At 38.2% G+C, this 26,016-nt stretch overlaps 1 protein-coding gene across 1 annotated transcript; it reads right to left on the bottom strand.

Moving 5' to 3' along the window:
• Positions 1 to 7,687: 7,687 nt before the first annotated feature.
• On the bottom strand, positions 7,688 to 24,063 carry LOC140323117 (solute carrier organic anion transporter family member 1B3-like). The gene is made up of 15 exons (XM_072399903.1): positions 23,996 to 24,063; positions 20,350 to 20,477; positions 18,713 to 18,854; positions 18,494 to 18,626; positions 18,295 to 18,404; positions 16,688 to 16,831; positions 16,151 to 16,249; positions 15,668 to 15,877; positions 15,197 to 15,361; positions 14,300 to 14,495; positions 13,572 to 13,737; positions 13,304 to 13,488; positions 12,081 to 12,145; positions 11,859 to 11,976; positions 7,688 to 8,903 (listed from the first exon to the last, which is right to left on the bottom strand). Exons 2-15 carry the CDS (start codon positions 20,461 to 20,463, stop codon positions 8,690 to 8,692), a joined length of 2,061 nt encoding a protein of 686 aa, XP_072256004.1. The 5' UTR covers positions 20,464 to 20,477; positions 23,996 to 24,063; the 3' UTR covers positions 7,688 to 8,689.
• Positions 24,064 to 26,016: the final 1,953 nt, after the last annotated feature.

Raw genomic sequence — 26,016 nt, 5'->3', positions numbered from 1 at the left:
TTATATATTTTATTAATTACCCTGAATCGTACGCCCAGTATTCTGTTCTTTGGAGAGGGAAGGGGGAGATAGGGAGAAAGTTGCACCCCACTGTGTTGTCCTTCGTTGGAGTGTACAACAGTCATTCTTAATTGATCATCCAACATATGTACAAAACTTTAGTGGTCTATTTATAAAGCAGTGAATAAAACATTCTCTGGTGAAGAATTAAATATTGCCATTAAAACCACATAGACCTGGAAGATTCTCTACCAGGGAATGTTGGCTGATTATCAGATTCACTAACATTGCTTTCTAGTAAAGTCTATACAATTTACGCTGCTGACTTTCTGAGTCATGTGCTATGCCCCTTAATAGTAAAACACAAGTTAAAAGTTGTCTGCAACTTTTTCAAGTAATTGAAAAGCAACTAAGCATAGGAGGGAGATTTTCTCAAATGAAAAAGATTTGACTTTCCTTTTTAAATACTCCAGAAACCCATAGCAAAATTCATCATTTAATATAAAAAAAGACAAAATTCAAAGCCAAAAATGCAGAAAACAATCTATTTATTTACAGCCAATCACGTTGACCCGTTCCTGTCTATATGTCCCAGGGGTGCCGGCATGACATTTCTCAGGGTGGGTATCTCAGGGTGGCAATATTGAACCATAACTATATGGTGTGTTTTATAATTGCCATATACTCACATAGGTTGTGCTACATACCACTACTCTTTATTGGGGGTATCTGAGGACAGTGGTTGTGTAAATGTCTGTTTTCATTAATTTTCATTATACTCAGCAAGTGACATGAATATCATCCTTTACCGTCCACTTCCAATGGGCACCCCTTGGAAACACAACAAAGTCACATGACCTTTCCATAGAATGACCACCCTAATATTAAAAACCCCTGTTTTCCCCAAAAATGTAATACACAAAAAATAAAAATACAAATCAGCTGAAAACAGCAGCTACTTACAAGCCTGGATCTGCAGGAACACGTGAGATTGGCGATAGAGATCTGCGATGGACTTTGACTCAGCTTTTGATAATTAACTTGCAAAAGCTGCCGGAAATTAAGCTTGGAAGTTGATATTTTTTACAGGAACCTAAAAGTACACAGAAGTCCAATTGTATTACATAACCGTGAGATTTTCCTGACAGGAGGCTGCGCCTGGCAACTCTCGGATTAAAATTCCAACTTGGTGAACGTGTGATGAAAAAAGCTCACCTGTCACTTCACACATTGAACATTTCCAGCCTGCAGGCTCCTTTCTTCTTCATACACCAAAAAGATAATTACAATCTTCATAACTTGGGTGAGATTCTCATTGCTGGGAGTTATTTGCACTTTTTATTTATCACTGATCTCTCTAAAGTCTATGCTGTGTGTATGGACTGGTCGTGTTTATTGTATTATGGTGTATTATCAGATCTGGAGAACAGTCAGTCCATAAATAAAGATTATCACACAGCTTATCATATACATACAATGCTGGAGATAATTGTGAGCGTATAATGATGTCTTATGGAGTCTATTCTACTATTTATAGGCTATGGGCTGTAAGGAGTAGGACCCTCATGCATTTTATTCACTATTAGATGTGAATTGTAATGATCAGGACCATCATACCCCCTGTACTCTATTAGACTATAAACTGTAATAAGCAGGACCCTCATACCTCTATTTCACTATTACTTAAAGTGTAATAATAGGGACTTCATTCATCCCATTTCCTATTAATGGTAAACTGTAATAAGCAAGACATACCTCCTGTTCACTATTAGTAGTAAGTTTATTGAGCAAGTAGATCAGGACCCTCATACCTCAGATTCACTATTACTTATACCTCAGACCCTCAGACCTCAGACCCTCATAGCTGCTATTCTCACTTAGACTGGTAATTGTGATGATCAGGACCCTAACACTTCCTGTTCACTGTTAGATATATTCTATATTGATGAGAATCCTCATTCTTCCAGTTCTATATTGGATGTAAGCTGTAATGATCTGGACCCCCATACCTGCCATTCTCTCCTAGACTGGTAATTGTAATGATCAGGACCCTCATACATCCTGTTCTATATTAGATATATTCTATAGTGGTGAGACCCCTCATTCTTCCCAGTTCCATATTACCTGTAAACTGAAATGAGCAAGACCTTCATACCTCAGATTCACTATTATAGGTAAGCAGTAATGATACGGATCCTGATCATGGACTGCTACTTTGTCCATGATTTGTTGGCCCAGAGTTAATAGAAACTAAGCCTGAGTGCTGATGGTTTAAAGCTAAAAGAAATCCGCAAGAAAGCCTAAAATTACTCTTAATGGTCAGAACTTTTGTAACTCCGATTTTCTATATTATGTAAACTGTGGTGATGGGGACCCTCATACCTCCCGTTCCATGTTAGATATAAGCTGTTATGAACAGGATCTCCATTCTTCATATTCCATAAATGATGTGAACTGTAATGATCAGGACCATCATGTATCCTGCTTCCTATTATATATAATCTGTAATGGTTTCCTATTAGACTGTACATTTTATTGATCAATGCTCCCTGTTATATTTGAGCTACAGCAATCAGGACCCTCATTTCTCCTGCTCCCTGTTAGGACGTAAACTGCAATGACCAGGATTTCCCACATTCCCACATGTGAGCACCATGATATTCAACCTTCTTTGCTACCTCATGAAATAGTATCTAGCCTAGCAATTACCCAGACAACAACCAACCACCCTAGTCCTGGGAATTAGAGATGGTCACAAGTCCACTTAAACCCAGTAGAATCAAGAATTTGTGGGAAGGGTAAGTATCGGTACAATTACCAAAACTTCCTAAAAAACCAACACAAAATTTTGAAATCTATAGGTGGCTAACTCAAACTTTTTTTTAACTCTTGGTGGGAATGAAGAGATTAGAAAGTGACGGGAAAGTCTTATGAAAGACTTGGTCCACCAATTACCCAATTGGTTCAGGGAAGTTCAGGGAATACAGAGTGACCAGAAGCAAAACAAATAAAAAAGAAGGTTTGAGGGGAGTGGTGGGGGTTAAAAGGTGGAAAAAAGTGTTATGATGCTGTGAGATAAGACATAGAGCAATTTTTCAAAGCAAAAGGCTGGACATTACAAATATAATGTAGGGGATAGGGGTGGGTCAAGACAGAATTTTTTGGAAAAAAAAATTATTCCCACCCTCCCATCCTGAGATGAGGAGCTGTTGGTGGGGCAGTAGAGGTCCTCAGGGACAGGGTTGTATAGAAATTAGCTTTAAATGTGAAGGAGAGCTATCTATGGTATGGGTCGCCTAAGGAATGGAATTGGCAGAATAATTAGGGTGATAGTTCGGGGAGTTGGATGCACTATTGATAGTTCTTAAGGCGTGGGTTTGCGTCTGAGAGCCAGATATGTCAAAGTGCAAGTCACCTGGTGGTTGAAAATGGAGGTAATGGTATGTCTTCAGGAACCAGTAACTGGAAAGGTTGTTATGATGTTTTAAAATTGGTTATGGTGTGAATTTTAAGGTAATATGAAATGGTATATGTAGTAAACTCAAGTTGTGCAAAAATAAAAAATTGTAAATTGTACCACACCCGCTTGTATTTGTTGCATTACCTAATGCTGGTAAAGAGAGGGAAGGGGGAGAGTATCTTGTGGGAACAGAACAAATTCTGACCTAACACAGTCATGCATATCAGAACAACAAAGAAGTTAATTGGGACAGACATAAAATGTTCTAATTTGCAATAATAATAAAATCCAAAACCATTTTTTTCGTTATAAACACATTTTTTGTAAATGTACATACTTAATATGTCCAATAAAGGATAACTATATGTGGTGTTATAATCATAGTATAAAAGTTTTACCCCACAAATTATTTGGCAATAGACATTCTCTGATACATAAAAAGTATACATGTTGACATTATTTTATATGGTCAGATTAACACATGAACAAACACTGATTAAGCCTTGTACTGTAAGTAATAACAAATCTAGACATAGAACAACTTAATAAACCTTATGCACAAACTTTGTTTATGAGACATTGCGCTCTCAGCTTTATAAACCTAAAAAAGTGGCATCAATGTGAATTCTGAGGGTTCCCTATAGTATTGTGTGCAACTGCGTTAGAATTATGTTTCCTACAAGAAAACCCAGGAAAGATGCATAGAGAGATCAATTTAATTACACTCACTCTTACGTAGGAGAAAGAGGAGAGAAGACTAAAAATTATACTTGCAAAATAGTAAAATGATTATGCCTTTGTCTAATGTTCCCTGGCTGTGACCAAGCCAAGCAAATTCAAAAAGTGATGGAGAAAAATTGACACAGATGACTCAATTCTACGGAAATATGTAGACAAGATACCATATTTATAGACAATGTATTTCTCCTATAGATCTCTTAGTGAAATTATTTAGGCACAGAAAGTGATGATCCATAGTCAACCAAAAAGGACTTTTAGGAGCAAAAGTTGTAAACGATGTAAATTTTTGAATGTGCAGAAAAAATATTACATTGTTAGTAAGAATTTTCATGCCAAACACTTATTTGTAATTTTCAGGATATACAAGGGGATGCTGAGAAGTTCCTGGCTTTGCCCCTTCTGGATGAAAAAAAAAATGAGTGTGGGGACATATGACAGCCTAATATCTTAGTATGTAACGGTACAAATATCAGGTCTTTGCGATTCTTAAAACTGTTTTTTCTTTTAGTGAGAAGCTGTGATGGCAGAGGCAAGTTTCACATCGATGGAGTTACGGGCCATTAATAATAATAATAATAATAATAATAATATCATCATCATCATCATCATCAGGAAGTTTTTGTTTCTCCAGGGAAAGTCGGCAAAGGACATTCACACTGGGATGTCACAAACACAGGGGGAGAAGTGTCCTTCCTACAGCACTGTCAAAACCTGGATATCTTGTTTCAAGACTGGGCATTTCACTGTTGAAGATTAACCCCACAGTGGGAGCCCCCCAACCTCAACCGACCCAGCATTCTACGATGCTGTCCATGAGCTGATTATTGAGGACCGGTGAATATCCGCAATAAAGATAGTCCAGATACTGGGCCCAGAAGTGGGTGCCAAAATGTTTGAACAGTGATCAGAAGAAGGAATGAGTTGAAGCATCCAAAGCCGTTTCGGCCCATTTTGAAGCTGCACAGGACTTTTTGGCTGGGTTAGTGACTGGGGATGAAACCTGGCACCACCTGGCTGATCCTGAACAGTCAAAGGAATAGGGCCACAGTGGGTCCCCGCAGCCAAAGAAGTTCTGAACCCAGAAATCGGCTAAAAAAGTCATGGCGTCTGTTTTCTGGACAAAGATGATATTCTGTGTGGACTACCTACCTCAGGGCTCTAGTATCACCAGACAGTATTATGCTACCCTCCTGGACCAGCTGAAGGAGGTAATTAAGACAAAACGCCATGAAAATTTGACCAAAGGGATCCTTTTTTTGCAGGACAATGCACCTGCGCACGTGCCCAACGCTGTGGCATATTGAACATCCTGGGTTTCCAATTTGTCCACCATCCCCCCTACTCACCTGACCTGGCCCCTTCAGACTATTATCTGTTCCTGAATTTGAAGAAACACCTGAAGGGAGAAACGTTCTGAGGACATTTCTGAAGTCAAAGATGCTGCTGAGAGCTGGTTTGCGGCCTTTTATTTGAACGGTCTAGAAAAGCTGCAACTACGCTGTACCAAGTGCATCAGTCTCATGGGGGAATATGTTGAATAAATGTGTTATTTCATAACTCTGGCTCTCTTCTTTCTGGGCAAAGCCAGGAACTTCTCAGCACCCCCTGGTAATAAATCTTCTGACATGTCTTTGTGGAGTGTTTGGTAAAACAATTAGATCTTTTAAAATATTCATGAGCACATCAGAGATATTAAGGATGGATATTATTCCACACCTATGGGAAGACGTTTCGTTTCATCTCTTAACTGTAGCCCTTCGGGGGTGGGGTTTGTGGCACCGGATTACATTCATCCCAATGTGAGTGGTGGTAATTTTGAAAAGCAGATTTTTTTTAGTCAAAGAAATTATGGATTATCATTCTAAAAGCTAATAAATTCCCAGGATTAATGAACAAATACCCAGCGTTTTGTAAGAGAATGAATTGATTTTAGGGTATTATTATTGGTAACTTTTTATGGTATTATATTTCTATATCATAATATATTCATTTGGATAACATTTTAGTTGGTATGTTGTATAGTTTTGTTTAGTTTGTTTTCATAGGTTTTAGAATCAAGTTCACTATATGCGAAAAAAAACATTTTAAAGTTGAAGCGTTCCTTTTAAAAAATATATATATTATTCAATTCACTAATCAATTAATACCAGAACAACGGTTTGTCTGAACAGCTGTCTGTGCACTATTCTTTGCTACTTCTGAGCCGTGTGGTGGTTACAAACAGAGGTTACACAGTCCTCAGTCTACTTTTTCCCTTTAGTTTATTTTACCATCTTGTAAAAAGAATTTTTATGCTTCTCTCCCATTTCTCTTGCATAAGGGTGAGTCAACCTATATTGATCCGTGCGTGCGCCTCTTTCTCAGGTTTACTCGCCTCTTTCTCAGGTTTTTTTGCTGACAATACTATAACAAACCCTCGGAAATCATTTTACTGACCTTTTTTGGGTTTTACAAGCTGAGAAAGCAACGGCTCATAAAAAGAGTTGTGCATAAAGTTGTATTCATCTTTCTTTACATTTTGTTTTTGGTTTTACATATGGTACAAGGTTTATTAGTGTATGTTTATTACTTTTATATATTGATTTCTTTCTTGTAGTATTGATCTAATACATGCTGTTATTGGAGCAGCTTTTTTGGGAGTTTTAAGAAGCGTTTTAAGCCATGAAATGTGTCATTGGTAAGGTATTTGCATCATATGAAAATAATGCAAATATATATATATATATATATATATATATTGTAAAATTTTGTGTTGTGAACCTTTTATGCTGCCAATTTAACACCACATATAGTTATCCTTTGTTGGTTAGACATATATATATATAATAAAAACATTTACAGAGAAAATGTTGTTCATAACAAAAATGGTTTTGGATTAAAAAAAGGTTTAGATAGTGAGGAACATTCTATCCCTATTAAAGTCTCTCTTTGGGGTTTTGTATGATATGTGATCTTAGATTATAAGCTTTTCTGGGTCCTCTCCTCCTTGGGTGTCATTGTTTGTAACTGTCTGTCATTTGCAACCCCAGCACTGTGTAATATGTTGGTGCTTTATAAATACAGTATAATAGTATTATGTGTTATTTATAGTCTTGAGAAGTGGGGTAGCTTTCTTTTGTATATGAGTATTTATTATACTGCCTGGAATAACTCCAAACTTTTGACTTTTGATATCAAGTTCAGGAATCTTTTATGTTTTCTCAGTTCCCCTTTACCCTTGCTAAATATTTGGCATGTACACAGCCTGGGGAATTAAGTGACTCTTTAGTAAATCATTTCCTATTATAAGAAAAAGCTGAATTCATATTAACAGCTGTTTGAGTTTCCACACCAGCGCAGAAATTGTATTTGACATCGACAAGCTCCTGCCATACCCCATGACACCCTGAAATGGGTTACAAAATAAAGTATATAAAATTGTTGCTCCATCCACAAGTGATTTAGGTCTACATGATTTGTATCCAGAAACAAGAAACAACTCAGACCTTTTGGTTCCTTATTGGTTTATTGTGACTGTAACAGCCAGAGATCAAAACATTCCTAATTCATTAAAATGTCATAGACAGGTGAGGCTAAAGGAGCTTTCCTAATATATAGGGGATAAATCAGGACAGACCCTCCTATGATGTCCCTCACTCTTAATTTGATTTTAGCACTAAAGCACATTGGGGTTGATTTATTTAAGTTTATGCTGTTTACTTAGCATAGTGAAGTATTAACCTGCAAGGAATATTTCACTCAGCCTGCTGAATATGGTGAAAATTCATTTTGCAAGGAAAAATGTGGAAGAAAATTAAAAAATAGGATTTTTTCTTGCATTTGCTTAGAAGGTTGAGTTCACTGAAGTTTCACCTCGCTAATCTAAGTGAAGTATCCTATGCTAGCCTGAACAGCCTGTATTCCTTTTGTAAATGAGCCCTATTGTGCTACCTATTTTGGATGCTTTACTAAATGACTTTGGACTGTTTACTCTGCAAGAATTAATTCTCTTAGCTTTGTGAATGGGGTGAAGCCACACTGACTTAAGTCTTCAAATCATGAATATGGTATGAATATTTTTTTAGGACTTTCCACTTCATTTACTAAGCTAAATGAATTACCCTTTTCAGAGTGATTTTATTTTTCATCCTAATCTCCTTTAGTAAATCAAGCTAATTATTACCATTTAATACAGTATGCATAATAGATATTATAGGTTGGTCTGATGTGGACCAATACGCGATACATCTTCCAGAATCCATTGCAGCCTTCTCGCTATGCAGAGATGGAGTAATGATCACAGTCATTTGAAATGATTGTCATTGCACAGAAATGCTGAAAAATCCTCCCAAACTGGAATTTGCCCACTGAAAAGAAGAGGTTTTACTGAGATGTGCCACTAACAAGTGGTGGCCAATTGGGAGGATTGTGTCCGCTGAGGTTTGGCTCTAATCAGGGCATTGGTATCCATGGATGGAGGGAGAGAAGCTATGTCACAATGGAGCTTTATCACATACAGGATTCTTTCTCCACTCCCAGTGCCGTGCATTCCTCTTTAGTGGCATGTTCTAGATTAACCTCCTTCTTGGTTTCGCCATTTTCCTGCTGGGCTTTATCTTCTGATGATTTTTTGGATACACTTTTCTTAACCATGTATATATACAAGATAAATAAGATATACGATGGGGCTCTCATCCCAGCTGTGAGACCTACAAAAGTATTTCTGCAGAGGATACACATAATTAAATCAAAGCACAAGTAAAACACAATTGAAACAAACATATGCCATATGTAATCTTACCAAAAATAAGGCCAAGAATCAATTGCCTTATCTTAGGGACATTTCTGGCTTCATCCCAGAAACCAAAAGAAAAGTTAACCTTGATGGTTTTATCCCAGTGACTACCGTTGGCATTGATGGCCTTATCCCAAAACAGGATGATGCTTTGATGGCCTATGAAGGCTGATCATTATGGGTCCTAATCTAGAGTCTAAAGCTGGTCATTAATGGTTTTATACCAGAAACAAACATGAATTTGGCCATATTCCAAAAACTAAAGCTGGGCATTGATGACCTGAACCCATCGACTAAAGCTGGATATTAGGCCAGTAATTGTAGGTGTTAGCTCAGACATCAGGCCTGGACATTTATGGCCCTGTTCTACAGATTAGAGCTAGATTTTAATGGCTTTATCCTAAAATGTAATGTCTTATCCTAAAATCTAAGGATGACCATCACTGGTCTACTCCCAGCATTTACAGTTGGGCATTGTGGATTAATGGAGGTATCCCAGCAATTACAGGTGAAAATGGATGTCCTTATTCTGGTCTCAGGTGGAGTATTAATGGCCCTATTCCAAACACCAGTACTGAACATTGATGACTTTAACCAAGAGACTAAGGCTTGTTGTTATCTCAGAAACTAAGGGTGGACATTAATTGCCTCATCCCAGAGACCTAGGATATAAACAGACGTCAGATAATTCACATCTGATACAAGTCTTCGGGATCGACTCGGATGAGAATCTGACTTGTGTACGGAGGACATCTGACGTCATTTATAGATCCGTCCTGGTGGATCCACAATTAACAAAAGATGAATAACCTCAATGGAAGTGAAGGGAGGGCAGCGGGGTGCCGCTTGCTCATTCTTCCCCCACCACTCTCCATAGAACAGAATGGCGCTGTATGTACAAGCACTCAATTATCATTCAGTCGTTTGCCACTGGAAATAATCCTGAAAAATCATTTTCAACGACAATACTCAAGCGTGTACGTAGCCTAAGACTAGACATTGATAGCTTTACCTCACACACTAAGGCCATCCATTACTGTCCTTACCCCAGGGACTAAGGCTGGGGATTTATGGATTTATCTCAGAGACTAAGGTTACACGTCTAATGATGATTCTCGTCTAAATTTTGCCTCAGGGTTAGTATCGGACAAATCTGACGTGTGGGATCACCTTCCTCCCAAAGTGAAGGAGGGGGATTCCCCTTCAGTGTTCTAACAAATAAAAAAATTAGAGGTGCAAGAGGGTAACACCTGTGGCTAACACCCCCTAAAATTTCATCATTAGGCCATCGTCAAAACATAAAAAACTGTGCCCATCAAAAAAAATCTACCCTGTTACACATTGCTGGAGGCTTAAAGCACCTGAACCCCAATTTCTCTGGAATAGGGGGGTACAGGTGAACAAAATTAGTGGTGCAAGTGGGGCACCTGTGGCTAATACTCCCTAAAATGTAATTGCTAAGGCATCGTCAGAACATAAAGAACTCTGCCCATCAAATAAAATCCCTGTTACAAATTGCTGAAGGCTTCTTGCACCTGAACTCCAATTTCTCAGGAATGGAGGGGGGGGGGCGGTACAGGTGAATAAAATTAGAGGTACAAGTGGGGGACACCTGTGGCTAGCACCCCCTAAAATTGCATCACTGGGCCATCATCAGAACATAAAAAACTCTGCCCATCCAAAAAATCTACCCTGTTCAAATGTAAGTTTCTTAAGATTTATTCCTACAATGTAATATTTGATATACATAATTGTGTAGGCTATATGTAAATGTATTTACGTAACTTTAATAAGTAATTAATTATATATATTAATATTAATAATATAATGTATTTGTCAATTACCAACTAAATTACCAATTAATTTTGGGAAAACGAATTATGATTGTTGGACTTTAAAATATAAAAGTATATACAATAAAGATTACTGATTACATTTTTCATGAGTATATTAAATCCAGTGAAATACAATAAATACTGCACTAATTCATAAAATAAACCATGATACTAGGGCCATAGTTCAGTGTTTAATTTATTTTAAAGTAGGCCTACATAGGCACACTGCACTTCTGTTTGTTGTATTCTATTGTTGTAACAGGTACAATTTTAAAAAGATTAAACTTTAAAAAAGTTTTTAAGCTGTGTTATGTTTTGCGGCTCTAGCCTGTTTTTCTTTTGTGGAAGAGGGGGCAAAATGGCTCTTGTGATTGTAAAGGTTGCCGACCCCGGTCTAGATGCTAGTAACTTAGGCCAATATTATTCCGGAGACAAAGACTGGGCATTGAAGATTTTATTCCTAGATAATAAAGTTGGGCACTGGTGACCTTATCTCATGGTCTAAGACTGAACATTGTCGATCTTATCCTAAAGACTAAGGATGAGCTTGCATGGCCTTATCCCAGCCTAGATATTGAGACATTGATGGCCTTATCCCAAAGTCTAAAGCCGCATACACACATGGAATTTATTGTCGTTGGAAACGATCTTTCACAATCCTTTCCAAAGACTAAGGACTGCATGATGCATGAACGAGTGTTGTACATACAGCACCGTTATGCTCTATGGAGAGGGAAGGGAGAGAACGACGGAGCAGCACCCCGCTGCACTCTCTCCCCTTTCACTTTCATTACGATCGTTCATCGTCCATCATCCGTTGATCCGCCAGGACGGTCGTTCGGACCATGGACGTCAGGCGCTGTACACATGCCACAAGGATGCTAACAAGGATGAGCAATTGGTGAATTTGGAAAGGCAAGTCTAGCTTTTAAATAACAGTAGGCCAAGGGTGGATTGCATCAGAATTTTTGAACAGCTGCTTTTTGAAATAGTCTGCCTGCAGTTTTTCTTAGAGAATTATGTATACTGTATGCATGAATGGGCTTACCTGAAAGATGCAGCATCGTACATCCTACAGGCACCTTTTCCTCCACAAGACTTTGTTCCCCATTTCAGGCAAGTTCTGTCTATTAGAGCACCAAAGTAAATGGGTGCAGGAATTCCAGCTGTGATGGAGAAAAAGAACAATATACATTATCAGAATGAATCCCTGCTCTCAGAACCAACCAATCACATTTTTAGAGGAATCCATTTTGACATTCATACTTACCTAACGTTCTCATCAGTAACATATAGACTCCCAATGACAGAGATTTGAGCTCCGGACTTACTGACCTGTAGCAAAGAAATGGAAATGGTCAGTTCAGTGTATGCAATGCAAATAGGATAGAATGTGTACATATTGGAAGATAATCCTTTACCAAAACTTTCATGCTCTTTCACAACAGAACATTCATAAAAAATAATTCTAACGAACATGAATGTTCTTCTAGAAATAATTTTGAATGGAACAGAGAGAAGAAAAAGCTGGATGATTTTCTAGAAGCAGAGAATAAAACTGGGTAATAAAGTTTTAAAGTAAAGATAAGAGAAATGATCCGATTGCCTCATGTAGTCAGGAAGGAATTTTTCCCCCGTTGGAGCAAACTGTATCAAATTCTTTTTGCCTTCCTCTGGATCAACTATGTCTATATATTTTTATCTGGGATATGTTTATTTCCCTGGTGGTTAAAATTGATGGACTTATGGCTTTTTTCAACCTGACTGTGTAACTATTTGACCTAATGTCTGAAATTATCCATCCTATTGGCTTTAAAAACAACAAAGACAATGAAAGCTTCGAACACCAACTAATCACAAGTTTAATACTAAGGCTAATGTCACATGGATGACAAATCAGCCGTGTCAGGGAGAGCCTTCCACTTACTTCTCAGGATTTGCTCTCTTGCTGCTCTCAAACAATGCAGAAACTTTCTCACTAGTAGACAGCAAGTGAGCTTCAACTTGCTGCCCAGGTTAGTTAGAGACAACTCACCAGTATCAAAATCAACTATCTAATATCAGCCCCAATTAAAAAAAATTACCAGGCAAATTATGGAAATCCTGGTATTAACACAGAATAGGAGCACCAACATTTTCAATGTTTATAAATCATAACTATAATGAAATATAATTAAAAGTAACCTTCAAATATGTGCAGTATTGTTGCAACTTATGTTCTTATAGGGCTGAGAGTGATCATTATTGCAAAGGCAGACCCCACTTCTTTTACTATTGTGAAATATATGAAACTTATTGTAAAATATTTTAGTAAGCTCCCTGCAATAGCTTTTTTTTAATTTCTACAGAAAATTAAAATATTTGTTTTATAATATTCACATTGCAAAGATTTTATTAAACTTTAGTTTCTCGCCAAGTTTTTTTTTCCTGTGGATATAAATTTCTGGGAGAAAGCTGAGAAGTGAGAACAGGGCAATGGGCATACAGACTTACCAAAGGATAATGACGTAGGATGCCGATCCAGCGATACCATACACAAAGGTGCTAAAGACCTGTAAGATGACGTAGTTTAGAAACATACTGGCACACTTGTCTGTGCGAGGACATGCCCCCGGCTTGACAGATGAATTTGCTGTTGGAAAATCCATTGATTGAAGACATGAGCAGTTATGGTATACCTAAAAAGGGAAAAAGCAAATATAATGAAAAAAAAACTGCACATCTCCATACCAAAGGATAATAAGAGAACTGGTAAACTCACAATGGTCTTCCCCACTCCCGAAGATGATTTACAACCAGCCAAACATGCCGACATGTACGTTATATTATTATCTCCACACACTGGATCCCATTGGCTGGTGGAACAGCGGCAGTCCGCGTTACAGGAAGCTAAGAAGTTACTCTCATGAAATGTATCTATTTTGCTCCTGAAATTAAATGAGAAATCATATTAAAATGCTGAGGTCCCATACACACTTCTGTGTCTAAGGCATTTAAAGAGACCCTCTCACCCTGTCAATGGGTAGAAGGGAGTAAACTTTTGCCCCCAGAGGGTTACATACCCTGCAGCATCTCCTAAGCTTTCCTGCAATGGTTAAATCCCAGATGATTCTTAGACAATTCATAGACAAGGCTTTATGACTTACTTACACACCCCTAAGTCTTTCCTAAGTCCTTCATTCCCTTCTTCCCTCTTCTACCTAAATCATATAGGTTAGCTCTTTTGTAACACCATTCCATTCTATGAGCCACATGGGGGTGACTGGCAGATAGCATTCATTCCTGAGCTGGCCTGGCCACTCTATGTGATTGTATAAAAGAAATATTCATCTCAGCTTGGAAAGAAGGTGACACACTTTGGCATATGACCAGCCCTGGCACAGAATCAGCTAGGGTATTGTGTTCCAAGACACACAATTAGGAACAAATCCATATACCAATCTGGAATAAAAAAACATTTTGCACAAGAGTATCAAGTCATCAACTTGCCCGTTGTAAGTCACAGTGATCCCAGCCACGTCTTTGTTCTCACATCCAATGATAAAAACAGTGAGAGACAAAATGAAGGCAATAAATGATGAAGCAAATGCCAATTTAGATGCTGACAGGAAACCAAATTTGTACTTCTTCATGATCAGCCCACCGAGGAGCATGCCAACAGCAGCAGCTGGTAATGTGGAGACTCCTGAAAAACAACACAATCTCAATGTTAGCTATAGGTAGCTCATCAGTCCTGATGAAAGAATATACCAGTGATTATTATTCATTGCTTACTTTTACAACTTTTACCCAGGAAACTCAACTCAAGCCAAGCACTTTATCCCCTCATGGCCAAACAGGAAATGGTGGAAAAACTGTGACATAGGGCACAATCATAAATACCAATATCTTTATTCTTCATACAAAGAAAATGTTTTTTTTTTGGCTGGACATCAGTCAGGATAGCAATGGTACTCATGAGAAACGGAACAGGTTTGGCAGAACTTAAATTTACTGCCATTTAATTGTGGTGAGTGTTATAATTGGCTAATCCTCATGGTGTTTCTCTTTTTATAAAGGAGAACACTACCTCTGATAAAGGAGAAGACTACATCTGATGAAGAAGAGGATCCTTTCAAGAAAAGGATACTTCTAATAAAGGAGAGGACTTTTCCTGATGAAGAAGGGGATCCTTCTAATAAAAGCGGGAACTACGTATGATAAAAGAGGATATACTAATAATGGAGAGGACTACGTCTGATAGAGAAGAAGGCTACCTCTAAGAAAGGAGAGGACTATTTGTAAGCTTTCACGTGCCATTTAACAGGTAAATATTGCACAATGTGGCTTTTCCTCAGTTCACTGTTTTTAATACATCTTTGTGTGACTGCGCAGCCTTGGACTTACCCGTGATGAAGTTGGACCTAGAGATGGATTGTCCATACTGCTGCTCCATGTATTTGGGTTTGTAGGTTATGAAGCCAATAAAGCTATTCACTTGCATCAGCGTCAGGACCACCAGAACTACATACAGACGATTAAATGCCAATTTCTTCAGTGCCAGGAAGAAGCCTGGAAGAAGAAGAATGACACATAAAGGGTTAAAATCCAACACAGAGCTATTTTTCTTTCTATAAGACCCTCCAAAAGCAGATATATAAAAAAAGAAGCTTAGACTTCCATTCCTAAATGTCCCTTAACTCACCTCAAGGGACTGTAAATGTAGGGTGTCACGGTGTATTGATAAAGTGGTGCTCTATGTATCATCCACTACTGAGAATACTCCATAAAATTATAGGAGAACCCAATGAGGTAGGTGACCACCCAGAATACCTAAAAAACAGGTATGTAAAAAAAAGCAATTGGCTGATCCCTCACCTTTCATGGTCGCCTTTTCCTGAGGCTCCAAAGTTTCCTTTTCTTTAAAAGTCAGTAAGTCAAGCGATTTGTCTTCAACCAGTTTCTTCATGCTTTTTGGAATGAAACAAAAAGGAATGGCCACCAGCAAACTGATTGTCCCAGCGACCAGGTGTCCCATCCACCAGGCACCTACCCAACGTGCGTCCTGCGGGGAGATGGTCACCTCATCTGCAAGAAGAAAATTCATTAATGTCTTTGTACATTGCCCTGGTATACAGATGCTGCTGTTCTATTATTGCAGTATTTAGAATATAAGAGGTGTTGTCACCAACTATAGCTGTACAGCAGCTGGAAAGTGCATTCCATCTGATACGCTTATTAACATTATTTACGTCTTGTCAAATATTATAAAGAAACATATTAAACACATATATTATATCTGTTCTATAGCTGATTATACTCTAGAAAATAGTGTTATCAATCTGTGACTTCATAACTCACCCATATTCACAAAGCCAACATCAACGTAGAGTTTGGCAAAATAGGAGCCCAACATGAACCCGGCCATTGGCCCAAAAAGGGCAACTGTATGCAGAAAAGCTACAGAGTAGAAATAGACGATAGGTAAGTGCTGCCCACAAGGTGAAATAAATTACAACTATAAAAATCAAACTAACAAGTAAATAAAACTCAGTCACTCCTTCACTCAGTCACTCAGTCATTTTTATAGTAAAATTTTAACTAGCTCAAGCCATGAACTCGAACAGGGTGCCTAAAAGTAGACACCTAATGCTCTACTCATTGGGAAATCCACAATCCTATAACCCAAGCTTATATTTTATATAAAAAGTAGACAATAAATCTAAAACAACAGATATATGTCTCAACTTTAACAAAGGATTAAAATTATAATAAGCCAAAACCCTATAGTTTCCTTCCAAGGTGTTGGCTTATGTATATTTATCACTATCTTTCCATCCATCAATTTATATCAATGCACCATATTTATATAACATATAGATCAATTTAAAGCTTTACCCAGATAAAGAGGTGTATTTTCAGATTCAGCGAAATCATCAATGTATGAGATGCCCAATGGTGTGATGGGAGTCTCTCCGATTCCACGCAGCAGGTTTCCAATTAGAATGTACACCCACATGTAGTTGATCTCCTTGCCACACTCTGAAATACATTGTAATAGGATTAAATTGAGCCATGGACCATAGTAAACAGCAATGGAATAGCTACAGAACTTTGGACTCCAATTTGAAATTCAGACCACCCCCCCGTTAAATGAAAACTCAGCACCACCGCTGACGGTCTTCTAGCTACAGATCTTAGGATCGTCAACAATTCACTCCCAAGGGTAAAGCTACGTACACACTTCCAATTATTATCGTCGGAAAACGAACAACGAACGTTCCTGCACGATATATATGAACGATCGTATAGCACCGATCCTGCACATAGAGGTAACGACACGATCGTTCGTAGATATTGTACACACAATAGATACGATCGTTTAAGCGATAGAGGAACTATGTGCACGACAGGAAAGTGTATTCGTTCATCACGCATGCTCTGAACATGGACGATCAACGAACGACCGTACACACGAACGATGTTCAACGATCGTCGTCCAATCCGATCCGCCGGTCCGGTCGTTCGTTTCCAGCGACTTTCCTTGTTCGTCGGCGTCGTTGGTTACTTTTTTACGAACGATTTTTTGCCCAATCGATCGTTCGTCGTTCGTTTGGAACGATAAAAATTGGAAGTGTGTACGCACCTTAAGTTTACCAGCCCTTAGCTGTTGTAAATGAAGATGGTAGAAGAGATTACCTACTGCTGTTGTTCTATAACATTATCAATACAGAGCCAGGAAAAGGAAGACAATGGTAGATCTCCTTCTTCGGGTCTATCTATGTATCCTAGTGAGTGGCCACGCATTTTTAGGAGGAGGGCACCTACAGGCCACATGGAGAAAAAGACTTGATGGAAATATCTACAACTTTAGTTCCTGTGCCTCCAGTTAAAGAATCTCTTGACTGCTGGAAGCATGGTACAAAGTTTTTAAAATTTTGGCCCATTCAATATAGATGTGTATTCAAGTGGACATCAATGACTATTTGGTGAAGCAGTAGGAGGTTCAGTTGATATGGGAATAGAGTAGGTACAGAGGGTGGTTGCAATGACTTAGGATTTCTTCCTGGTTTCCATCCTCCTAGTCTACTTTCATGGTGTTACTTTACCTTGCCAGTGGTTATATAGGCTCAGATTGATGGCACCAGATTTGGGACTAGGTCAGTGTGACTGGTGAAGGTTCTGTTATCAGCTGTCGTTACATTTGGTCAAAGTAAAATCAATAAAACAGGAGCGTTGTGCTCCCAACAGAAACTGTTTCTGCGTATTTACTAAATGAGAAAGGTCAAGGTGCTTTGCAATAACTTATTATATTATGCCCAAGCGTTATAATGCACAAAGCTCAATGTTAACACAGAAAATAAGGACAAAATAATGTGCGAGTCGTAATAATGATCAGCTCACCGAGGAACATCCTGGCAGCTTTACTAATTTGGAAAAACTTATATAAAGTTACTTTTTTATTTTTTTATAATGACTTTATGTATATAGTTTTGAACTCTTACCCAGCTTTGGAGGGGAGATAAGCATTGGATTGGACATACACGCGGAGATGCTACTGGTGACATTGCTGAGTGATGCTATGGAATGACTCCTCGATGATTCATATTTATACCTGTATAAGCACAAAGACACCTATTACCATTTCTTGATCTAAGTAGCCACCATTGTACACCACACAGCCCCATGATGGTTATCACATACGGTCCCATGAAGAAGTGTGGCATGGCGGTGAGGAAGCTCCCCAAAGACATCACAATACAGCCAGCTGCAATGATCCGGGGTCGGTGCAGCTTCGCCCCAAAATAGCTGACAAAGGCGATGACCAATAAATTTCCTTGTGGAAAGAATTAGCACAATGTCTAAGAACAAACATCACAAAGCTTTAAAAATTTGAGAATAAAATCACTAATATTCACTTACCAATTTCAAAACTTCCATCTACAATTCCAACCGTGGAGGAAGAGATGTCAAATCGGCGCTCTATCTGAGTAATAGAACTTTTCATGTAACTCCCTGAAAAAGCTTTTGCAAAGTATGAGAAGCAAAGCGCAACCAGGAACATCTGAAATATGGAAGAATAATCCCAGCTTTTATCCTCCATAGAAATTGTGTAGACAAACTACATAAACTAGCAGAGGGTTGAGAAGGATAACCATCACTACCACACATTTGTCAGTAGCGGACTGGTTATTAATCACAAATTACCAAAAACAATTACTGATTTAGTTTTGCCAAAAATTTTTACAAAATTTGCTCTAATTTTACCAAATTCTTCTGCTTAAGAAAATTTTGAAAAAAAAAAAACTAGAAATCCTTCTTTTGAATCCAGCAACTATCACTTCATCCTGTAATAAATATCCATCCCAAGGATAAGTGTAGGGTTACATTTTCTAGTTAAGTGTTGATGTGATCTTTTGAGTCAAGGTACGGTCAGTGAGTCAGAATGCAGTGGACAGTTTTTTAACATTTGATTTTGTTGCCAAACCCTGAGTGTCAGGATTTTACATGTCTTGGTATTATCTATTATGGCCTAATAAATATATATGTATTATTATGATTTATCAGTTAAAAAAAAGGGATTGCTCACCATAGGTGGTGTCTAGCATCTACATAAAGAAGACATGACATTCAATGCAGGGGATTCCCACACCGGGCACCTATAGAATTTTCCTAGGTGTAGTCTAATTTCTCTCCCAGGCAGTTATTTTGGGGCCTCCTAATCTTCATGGGGCCCTGCACAGCTGCACCCTGTAGTTACTCCATGACACATCAGGTAGTGATGTTGGTCATTTATTTCCCTTTTTGCAGCCATATGGCAGAGGGCAGATTATTGAAGTAATCAATTGTCTTTATTTAGATGTAAATTACACATCATCATGCCTCTGACAGATTAATCATTATCTGTATCTTCCTCTGACCTCTCCCTGTGATATCTAAGTCAAACAAACTCCTGGACCTCTGACCTCTAAGCCTCATCCCAATACACACGCAGACCTGGCATGTATAGAACATGGAACTGAGTACAAAGGTGGATACCTCACCATATATATATATATACAATGACTATATAAATATATGTAGTAGAATTGAAAATTCTAACAAAGGGGCTCATATAATAAAGCTCTCCAAGGCTGGAGAGGATACACTTTCATCAGTAAATCTGGGTAATCCAGCAAACCTGGAATGAATTTCACATTTGTTATTTCACATTTGTTAGCAATTGTTTTGAATCCTGTACCAGATCCATTCCAGGCTTGCTGGATTATCCAGCTTCACTGATCAAAGTGTACTCTCTTCAGCCTTGGGGAGCTTTATTAAAGCATCACAAACACTGTAACAGGAAATTGGAGGTGGAACAAAGAAGGTATAGGTTGGGTTTACATGCAGATAAAAGTGAAAATTAATTTTTTTGACCTCAGTTAAGCTATATTATTTTTAATACATTTCTTTAGTGATAACCAATTTATACTTTATGCCTGGGCGGACTTTTCCTGAGGACATACATTGCTGATATAAAGTATGATATTTGTGAGTTGAAGTTAAAGATTTGACATTACCTTTAGTGATCCACAACACAAGCCTTTCTGATTGGCTGGCGGCACATTGTGTTCCGCAGAGGTGGGGTTAGAGGCCAAGTTGTTCTGTTCGTTATTGTCTTTCTCTACCGCCATGTTGCCTTACTAATCTGCAAGTGAGATATTAAAAGATCAAAAAATTAAATTCATTTAAGACAACTGCTGGAAATTTACAGCTGAACATTCTGTGCTAAAAACATAGAAGGAAAGATTGTTTGAGTATTCAGCCCATATAAATCTGTTATCTTCTAAATCAATGGGATGACATTTATTTGTGTTCCATTTATACCCACCATATTTCCATGTGTACATTTGTTGCTCCCCATAATAAACACAAACTCATTTGCAGCAGTTATGAGACGTTTTCTCATTCTTGTTTGCTGTTTTAGGTCTTCCTATAATTTGTAAAACTTATTAGATGAAGATAACAACAAACAATATTACTATTATCATTATCCTCAGCTCAAGTCATTAGTCCCTGGCATTTGAACATGTTTAGAAGGATAGAATGGATCATATGACATTGCATTGGTTACTTCCTAATACTAGTGTGGCAGTGCTTCTGTTTGCCAAGAGAAGGCTGAGAATATTTCCAGGGGATTAGGAACTTGTAAGGAACTCTGTCATGCTCAGGGACCACACGGTTGCTGGTTTATCACATAATGTATCACATGAAATCTACCGCATATACCTAAACATAAACCGCTTCATATAAAAAATCTATTTTACCTATGAAAAAAAGAAAACTACATTGGATCGAGTATAAACCTAGGCCATAAAATACATGTGTTACTGCTAACATTGGAAACACTAATCAATAGAATGACAGTAAAATTACCAAGTTGAGTTATTTTTTGAACATTTATATAAAAGGGGATCAGTATATAATTGCTTAGAAATTATGTTTAGGGCACTGTTGTTGGCCAGCAGTATATGGCATTGTGTCATCATTTAAAGTTTGCCCCTGACACTGAATATTTGTGTGTAAAAAAAAACCTTTTTCTACACACAAATATTTAGTGTCATATCCAAACATATACTCCTTCTTATCGTTATCTCTTCCTCTTTTTACATTCAGTATGTTCAAAATTACTGCTGGATTTTTTGATTAGGGTACCTTTGAGTAGTATTTGGTATACAATCCAGTAAAAGTTCCAGGAATTTCATCAAGTAAGCTTAGCAATATCATCTTTCACTAATATATCTGCACATTCTAATTAAACATACTGTATTGCTAATACTATATATGATTGTAACCCCTAAAGTATCCCAATCCCCTGAAGAAGCCCTGTGGGGCGAAACGCGTCGGGTGGGAAACAGAAATGTTGTTGTGAATGTACCTGAATATACATTAATATTACTACTCTTTAAGTATAAGACTAGTGCATCCATGTTAGCCTAAAGCTAGCGTAGATCTACGCTTCCATGAGCACCAATACATAAACTGCCACTGATGTAACACGTATCACATTTGGTAAACACAATCGGGATTTAATGCATTATGTGGCATAGGTATATTCAATGTAGGTGAGCTTGTGCTAAATCTTTAGACCTATCTCCAGTGATAAGAGCCTATAGCCCCTTCATGTTGCCCCTGGAGTTCTATCTCATATGATTCAGAATTTTACAAAATCTCCTGTTCATTTGCTATGGACCTTCACTGCTCCCCACTGCATAATTCTTGTTACATACAAACACCTTGTGATCCCACTCTGAATTATTGATTCTTTCCTATGTATACATTCAACGTGTACTTCTTATTGATTCCTATCTCTCAGCCTGTTTCAATGTGATGGATGGGGAATTAAGGACAGAACATTGGAATATAGGAGTCACCTGTCCCAAGCTGGTTACAGTGCAATAATCTGAGCTAATAGCAGCTATATTTTATTACAGCAAACATAGCAATAATCTGGAAATTTCCAATATGCCTCATTTAGCTCCTGAAAATCAGCAGGGGATTTTTACAATCATTTTCACAACACAAAAAGAGATTGTTATTCCTTTATTAGATTCCATCAGCCCATGTACTTCTGATTACCTCTTAAATAATGACATGGACCGCATGCCATGTCTACAGCAACCTTATTTATTTCCAAAATGAGAACATAGGTAACAAAAAATTAACATAACACTAAAAAAAATTTACAATGGAACCTGGGGGGTGGGGTTGTGTTTGGGTGTCCTGAAAAGGCACAATCTGTAACTAAATATGTCAATGTCCTAACCCCAGCTCACTGGCCTCCAAAGAGACCTGCTTGGAGACCTAGCTCCTGAAAGAACCACCAATGAACGGGAAACGGGAGAACCATAACCCAGATTGGACCTTTTGTTTTGTAACAGTTTCAACTATTTACCAACTCTTCACTCTCAACAAACTTGAGATAAGGAGTGGTAGAGAAAAAGCGGTCTCTTGCTCTGAACTTTCATAAATGATTATCCAGCACCCTTGTTTGCAGAGCCACCCTACCTATCTAACCTTCATCTACCAATCCAAAAAGATTTACATCCTTCCTACCAGATCAGAAATGAACTCTCCCCGAGTCAATCAGATCCTCTGTTTTTGGTCTCACTTGAAATTTTACCTAAATTAACCTCAACTTTCATCAAATGGTTCTGTTAAGGTGACGTTTTCTTAAAAAAATACCTTTCCGAGGTTGTTTTTCAAATCCCCATATAAAAAATCTAATTGAATTGTGTGCCAAAGCGATTTAATGAACACTACAGAATAACAAAGCCAAAACTTCAGCACAAATGACAATTCTGACAAAATGTGAGCCTCAGACAGAAAACTGTGACAATGCATAGACAATAAAACAAGCAAATAGATTGTAACAATTGCCCATTTGTTACTTGAGTTGTTTTGTCACATTTGCCCATTTGCTGCCCACCATTTGGGCCATTGGGTGCCAGGACAGGTAAAAAACGGGTGTTATACTCAGGACACAATTAAAGTCCAATTTTTTTAAATAAAAAAACACCCAAACCAGCTACATGTCTTCTGCTGATTAAACTGCAGGTCAATATTGGTATAGATGATCTGCATACAACACGAGAGAGGGTGAAACATTTTGTTCTTTTGTACTTTAAACAATGAAGATGAGTCAATAAACCAGCGAAGTGCTCCCCACCTGACACAATCAGATGTAAACTGGAAATCCCACAAACCACCCAAAAACAAACATCAGTTTACTAATAAATGGAAGGGCCATTTGCGTGGGAGGGGGGTCACACCTGGACTTTGGCAAAACACAACGAGGGATGAATTTATTGGCCATAGGGAAAGTTTTCACTATTCTGAAAGCTAAGAACAGCCCTGAGACTGGTGTATAATGGACACTGGATGGAGAATGAGAATATAACAGTATATATATTGGATACCCAGACCCACTAATGTCTGCTTAAAATGTAGGACCTACCCAATGAAGGGTATTCCAGATGCTGCTGTTCATAGCATAAAATAAATAAAAAAACAGCAGAGATAGTAAAATGTTTTCCATAGGTGGAAAATTCTCATAATGGACACAGATGGTGCTCAGCGTGTGATGGGAACCCCATATAATGGGCACAGCAGGTTTATAGACCTAAGAACCGTTTCTACAAATCCAAAGGAATATTTGGACAGTACCTGCCTGGATGAGGAATCTCCATCCACTGGAGCTAGAAAGGACGGGAGGGAGGCTGAGCAGATCAGTGGGCAGAAATTATTAACTACATCAAAGAGAACGGCAGTGTTTACCTGTAGGTGGATCAGTGTCACCTGAAGACCTTCTGCAAGCACTGAGAATAAATCCAATTCTAAATACAATGGAAGCGTCCTTTAAAAGGCTTAACTATCAGCTATGTTTGGTATTTTCTCAATTTGTATATTCGATTGCTCCTGCAGTCCTAATTATGATATAAGTTTAAATTTATCTTTGTAATTAACTACAAGTATTGCATCCACCCATGTTGGATTTTATTGCTAATTATACAATGCAGATGGGAGACTAATAGGAAAGGCCATATTTTTTAGTTGGTACCAAAGCAAGAACTAGGTGATAACTTTTCATTGGGGACAATTGTCTAAGAGAGGATCATCTCCTATTTTTAAGGAAACTTCTTTTTACTTCCTCTTGTGTCTTCTGGACAGGAAGTCAGCAAAAACAGCCAAAAATAAATCAACAAATATATCAAAATCAAACTGGGGTCTTACCATGCCCTACTCTATAAACTTTTCAATTCTGTAGTGGTAGAATAGAGGAAGAAATCAGAACAGAAATAAATTCACCTTTTCACTTTATATTGAAGAGGTTCCAGTAAGAGCGGCGGCTGGAGATGTCAGAAAATTGGAACAGAACATTGGGGCAGACGCTGCATTCCTGGCCTCAGTAGGTTGTGACAAGAAATTAAACTAATCTCCAAACAATGGGGGGTCAGTCAGCAAGTCTTGCACGCCGTTTCCTTGGAGTCTCTTCTTTTCACATGCCAGGGATTGTAAGGAGGGGGTATAATCCGCAGAATGAACTGCATGGAGCCCACCTTCCCCGTAACACGAGTCCAGGGACAGCCCTGAGACTGGAAATGTCCCTGGTATGTAAAAAAAAAAAACTCTGAAACAAATAATATCTTTATTTCTTTTTACCAGGTGAATGAAAATTTATTGGAAATTAGGATTAGAATGATGAAACAGAAAGCATTTACTAATTAGGAAGTGCTGACACAGCAAGAAGTAATACTGCTCATCATCTGCTTTTGTGTGACGGATCAGTTAGCAGACCAAAGCATTACACACTATCTAAAAACTTCTTCATCTTTTATTTTATCCCACTAAATTGTACTAATTAGGATATTTAAAATAAAATCTATCCTACAGTTTTAAAAAATTGTGAGCAGTCAGGTTTTTAATTGCAGATGGGACAGGTGATGTCTTTTTTTCAATAAAGCAATTTTCCCAGCCTGATCACAATTTTCTCTTTAATGTATACAGAGCAACTCATACAATCTTAGTTTCCGGGAACAAATGAACTCCTATAGTATGTCATTCCAGCTTGGCCAATCAAGATAGCTAAAGATCCTGAACCGGGAAGTGGAGCGGGTGAAGATGTTGGCACTGGTGAAGGAGGGACTAGAGGTTATTTAGATAAGTGATTGCGTAAGGCAGGTAAGTTTTTCTTGTTGCAGAACAGACCGTCCCTTCTGATACTAAGAACCTACTCGTGCAAATTTTTTATTTTTAGTTCAGTTTAGTTCAGCTTTAATGTCATCCTGTGTGTTATCAGATTGCAACATCCCATGTCTGATTTTTTTTACGATTTTGCAATAAAATGCCGACAGGTTCCAATCACACACATTGATGTCCGCACTTCCAGGAGAAATATACTTTTCTTGCCAAGGTCCGTCTTTGCATTATGTGCTGTTCCCTTTTCACTGTCCAGGCTCCTGCAGTAAACCAGGTAAATAGTGCTGCATACACACGTGCAATTATTGTCGTTGGAAAGGATCTTTCACAATGCTTTCCAACAACTAAGAACTGCACGATGAAGGAACGGGTGCTATACATAGAGCACCGTTCTAATCTATGCAGAGGGAAGGGGTAAAACAACGGAGCGGCATCCTGCTGCGCACTCTCCCCCTCCCCTTGCATTAGGATTGTTCTCCATCCATCGT

This window comes from Pyxicephalus adspersus, chromosome 2, assembly GCF_032062135.1.
Source record: "Pyxicephalus adspersus chromosome 2, UCB_Pads_2.0, whole genome shotgun sequence".
Taxonomy (NCBI): domain Eukaryota; kingdom Metazoa; phylum Chordata; class Amphibia; order Anura; family Pyxicephalidae; genus Pyxicephalus; species Pyxicephalus adspersus.
This window is presented reverse-complemented; position numbering and strand designations above follow the sequence as displayed.